Source organism: Tachysurus fulvidraco, chromosome 7 (genome assembly GCF_022655615.1).
Source record: "Tachysurus fulvidraco isolate hzauxx_2018 chromosome 7, HZAU_PFXX_2.0, whole genome shotgun sequence".
Taxonomy (NCBI): Eukaryota; Metazoa; Chordata; class Actinopteri; order Siluriformes; family Bagridae; genus Tachysurus; species Tachysurus fulvidraco.
The window spans coordinates 30,473,929-30,478,928 of record NC_062524.1 but is presented as its reverse complement, the minus strand read 5'-3'; the positions used below and the strand labels follow the sequence as shown (position 1 = coordinate 30,478,928).

At 34.1% G+C, this 5,000-nt stretch overlaps 1 protein-coding gene across 3 annotated transcripts in view; it reads left to right on the top strand.

Moving 5' to 3' along the window:
* Window positions 1-745: 745 nt before the first annotated feature.
* gucy1b1 (guanylate cyclase 1 soluble subunit beta 1) overlaps window positions 746-5,000 on the top strand; it is a 21,950-nt gene continuing 17,695 nt past the window's right edge. For 2 of the 3 annotated variants that reach the window (XM_027147617.2, XM_027147615.2), the window contains exons 1-3: window positions 746-885; window positions 3,851-3,924; window positions 4,696-4,796. In XM_027147617.2, coding sequence (XP_027003418.1) covers window positions 883-885; window positions 3,851-3,924; window positions 4,696-4,796 — 178 coding nt within the window. In that variant the 5' untranslated portion in view covers window positions 746-882. Of the gene's footprint in view, window positions 886-942; window positions 1,006-3,850; window positions 3,925-4,695; window positions 4,797-5,000 lie in introns of those variants that run through there. The other variant, XM_047815829.1, reaches the window with a different exon arrangement.

Below are 5,000 nucleotides of genomic sequence, written 5' to 3'. Positions count from 1 at the left end.
AACACAACTACTGAAACACCCAACTACTGAAACACACAACTACTGAAACACAACTACTGAAACACCCAACTACTGAAACACACAACTACTGAAACACAACTACTGAAACACACAACTACTGAAACACAACTACTGAAACACCCAACTACTGAAACACACAACTACTGAAACACAACTACTGAAACACAACTACTGAAACACACAACTACTGAAACACACAACTACTGAACGAAGATGAGCTACAAACCTGGAAAAGCAGAACAGAAGAAGAAACCAGCAGATGTGGATATTTAAGTGTGAGAGATCTTTATATCACAAGAACATATTAACAACATCATAAAGAACAACAACAACAACAACAACAACAATAATGATAATAACAATAATAATAAGCTTATTAAGGAGAACAGAATGCTGGCTTTAGAAGCCAACATAATAATAAAAGATAATTAAAACACATTTTCTGAGATATTTGATCTCATCAGGTTATTAAAGGTTTATTCATTAAAATAAAAAGTGAGTGAATTTCTTGATTTGTGTTAAACAGTAATTAAACTTCACCCTGCAGTGCAGTGCAGAGTAAAAGTGCTAAAGGTTTACACTACTGTAGAAATAAATTAATATACTATTAATAAACTAATTATAATAAATAAATAACATGCACTTTGGTTGCCATTGTGCACGCATGCGCACTGAAGTTATCCAGCCCGGCTCGCTGGTTCTCAGACGTCACTGACGATACTGAGCGCTGATTGGACGCGCGGCCTGTCAGTCACGCCGCTGTGAGTGGGTTATGGTGGTGAAGCCGCTGCAGCTGTAAATCTGCGGCTTTAATCATTTTATTGTGCTGCTGAATAAAAGTGCGGAAGGTTTCATCTCATCATGGTGAGTAACAGCTTCATACATCAGCACTGTGTCCCTTATGTCAGCTGTTATAACGCTATATAGCACTGATGTATCTGCAGCTCGCGGTCTCGTCGCACTAATAGCAATAATGAGTCAAATGTTATTATCAGTTATATTATAATGTTATTATCAGTTATATTATAATGTTATTATTATTTATATTATAATGTTATTATTATTTATATTATAATGTTGTTTAAATTCTGTTTATATTCAGTGGGACTTTATTCACACGGTGTTGTGTTTATTATCCGCCTTGTGTTTTATTAACAAGCTCCAATAAAATGCCTAATGATTCAGCTGGTAGTGTTTAGTAGTGTTTATTAGTGTGTGTTAGTGTGTGTTAGTGTTTATCAGTGTGTGTTAGGGTTTATTAGTGTGTGTTAGTGTTTATCAGTGTGTGTTAGTGTTTATCAGTGTGTGTTAGTGTTTATCAGTGTGTGTTAGTGTTTATCAGTGTGTGTTAGGGTTTATTAGTGTGTGTTAGTGTTTATCAGTGTGTGTTAGGGTTTATTAGTGTGTGTTAGTGTTTATCAGTGTGTGTTAGGGTTTATTAGTGTGTGTTAGTGTTTATCAGTGTGTGTTAGGGTTTATTAGTGTGTGTTAGTGTTTATCAGTGTGTGTTAGGGTTTATTAGTGTGTGTTAGTATTTATCAGTGTGTGTTAGGGTTTATTAGTGTGTGTTAGTGTTTATTAGTGTGTGTTAGGGTTTATTAGTGTGTGTTAGTGTGTGTTATTGTGTGTTAGTGTTTATCAGTGTGTGTTAGGGTTTATTAGTGTGTGTTAGTGTTTATCAGTGTGTGTTAGGGTTTATTAGTGTGTGTTAGTGTTTATCAGTGTGTGTTAGGGTTTATTAGTGTGTGTTAGTGTTTATCAGTGTGTGTTAGGGTTTATTAGTGTGTGTTAGTGTTTATTAGTGTGTGTTAGTGTGTGTTAGTGTGTGTTAGTGTTTATCAGTGTGTGTTAGTGTGTGTTAGTGTTTATTAGCGTTTATCAGTGTGTGTTAGTGTTTATTAGTGTGTGTTAGTGTTCATTAGTGTTTATCAGTGTGTGTTAGGGTTTATTAGTGTGTGTTAGTGTTTATCAGTGTGTGTTAGGGTTTATTAGTGTGTGTTAGTGTTTATCAGTGTGTGTTAGGGTTTATTAGTGTGTGTTAGTGTTTATTAGTGTGTGTTAGGGTTTATTAGTGTGTGTTAGTGTGTGTTATTGTGTGTTAGTGTTTATCAGTGTGTGTTAGGGTTTATTAGTGTGTGTTAGTGTTTATCAGTGTGTGTTAGGGTTTATTAGTGTGTGTTAGTGTTTATTAGTGTGTGTTAGGGTTTATTAGTGTGTGTTAGTGTTTATCAGTGTGTGTTAGTGTGTGTTAGTGTTTATTAGCGTTTATCAGTGTGTGTTAGTGTTTATTAGTGTGTGTTAGTGTTCATTAGTGTTTATTAGTGTGTGTTGGGGTTTATTAGTGTTTATTAGTGTGTTAGTGTTTATTAGTGTGTGTTAGTGTTTATTAGTGTGTGTTAGTGTTTATTAGCTGGTAGTGTTTGTTAGTGTGTGTTAGTGTTTATTAGTGTGTGTTAGTGTTTATTAGTGTGTGTTAGTGTTTATTATCCGCCTTGTGTTTTATTAACAAGCACCAATAAAATGCCTAATGATTCAGCTGGTAGTGTTTAGTAGTGTTTATCAGTGTGTGTTAGTGTTTATCAGTGTGTGTTAGGGTTTATTAGTGTGTGTTAGTGTTTATCAGTGTTTATTAGTGTTTATTAGTGCTTATTAGTGTTTATTGGTGTTTATTGGAGTGTGTTAGTGTGTGTTAGTGTTTATTAGTGTGTGTTAGTGTTTATCAGTGTGTGTTAGTGTGTGTTAGTGTTTATTAGTGTGTGTTAGTGTTTATTAGCGTGTGTTAGTGGGTTTTAGTTTAAATTAGTGTGCGTTAGTGTTCATTAGTGTTTATTAGTGTGTGTTGGTGTTTATTAGTGTTTATTAGTGTGTGTTAGTGTGTGTTAGTGTTTATCAGTGTTTATTACTGTTTATTAGTGTGTTAGTGTTTATTAGTGTGTGTTAGTTTTTATTAGCTGGTAGTGTTTATTAGTGTGTGTTAGTGTTTATTAGTGTGTGTTAGTGTTTATTAGCTGGTAGTGTTTATTAGTGTGTGTTAGTGTTTATTAGTGTTTATCAGTGTGTGTTAGTGTGTGTTAGTGTTTATTAGTGTGTGTTGGTTTTTATTAGTGTTTATTAGTGTGTGTTAATGTTTATTAGTGTTTATTAGTGTGTTAGTGTGTTTTGGTGTTTATTAGTGTGTCTTGGTGTGTGTTAGTGTTTTTAGTGTTTATTAGTGTGTGTTAGTGTTTATTAGCTGGTAGTGTTTATCAGTGTGTGTTAGTGTTTATTAGTGTGTGTTAGTGTTTATCAGTGTTTATTAGTGTGTGTTGGTGTTTATTAGTGTGTGTTAGTGTTTATTAGTGTGTTGGTGTGTGTTAGTGTTTATTACTGTTTATTTGTGTGTTAGTGTTTATTAGTGTTTATTGTGTTTGTTAGTGTTTATTAGTGTTTATTAGTTTGTTTTAGTGTTTATTGGTGTTTACTGTGTTTGTTAGTGTTTATTAGTGTTTATTGTGTTTGTTAGTGTTTATTAGTGTTCATTGGTGTTTTTAGTGTTTATTAGAGTTTTTGTGTTTATTGTGTTTATTAGTGTTTTTATTAATGTTTGTGTTTATTGTTTTTGTTAGTGTTGGTTGTGTTTGTTAGTGTTGGAATTAATGTTAGTGTTGCTTGTGTTTTTTAGTGTTGGAATTAATGTTAGTGTTTGTTGTGTTTGTTAGTGTTGAAATTAATGTTAGTGTTGAATTTTATGTTAGTGTTTGTTCTGTTTGTTAGTGTTGGAATTAATGTTAGTGTTGCTTGTGTTTGTTAGTGTTGGAATTAACGCTGGTGTTTGTTGTGTTTATTGCAGTACGGATTTGTGAATCACGCTTTGGAACTTCTGGTGTTGAGAAATTACGGTCCAGACGTGTGGGAGGACATCAAGTAAGTACAGAATAACTAACTGAAACGAAGTCGGATTTACGCACCTAACATTTTAAATTACTATTTTGGATCAGAATAAAAATACATGTTTTTGCACACACACACACACACACACACACACACACACACACACACACACACACACACACACACACACACACACACAATACTTGGATATTGGATATTGTAGATGCTCTAGATAATCTTCATGGTTGTAGAACCGTTTGGAGACTTTCAGAGTGGACGTGAGGAGAAGCTGCAGCTTGTAAGTGAAGCTCAGGATTTTTCTCAGCCTGGACTTCTCTGGAGTGTGTGGACAGTCTGATTATTGAGAGCTGAGCTATTTCTGTGCTGAGAAGGTCTTTAGTGTAGCACTGTGTGTTTGTGTAAGACACTCGTTCATCATCTCACTGGGAATCTGTTCTGGTTTTACACATCAGTGCTGCACACCTTGGGAACCTTCATATGTTTTTAACCCTGAGGTGGTTTCTGAACTGATATATTTTACCGTGTGGTTTAGTGAGTTACAGCAGATCCTCCACATCTGTCCGTCTGCCCCGTCTAACAGCTGTTAATACACCTAATGAATAAACATCTGCATCTGGAAGTGAAAAAGTGAAATGTGTCTAAATGAAATCTGACAGTAAATGTTAAGTGTTGAGTCTTAAATGTACTTTAACATTATGAACATAAAGAGTGAACAAACTGAGCTGTACATCAGAGTGTATGATGGTTAGAGCGGGACAGAATCACGCTGATGTGTTGTCTCAGGCGAGAGGCGCAGGTGGATGTGGAAGGACAGTTTCTCGTCAGAATCATCTACGAGGACGCCAAAACTTATGACCTGGTGGCTGCTGCAAGCAAAGTGCTGAGTGAGTAAAGTAAATAATAAATATATATAAATAAATATATAATAAATTGCTAATGGTTCATTTAAACACCATAAAGTTCAAACTGTGGCGTAATTTCAAACAAAACTAAATTTTGGGTATCAAGAACATATATATATTACATTTTTTATGTTATTTGCTTTTTGCATTATTATTATTATTATTATTATTATTATTATTATTATT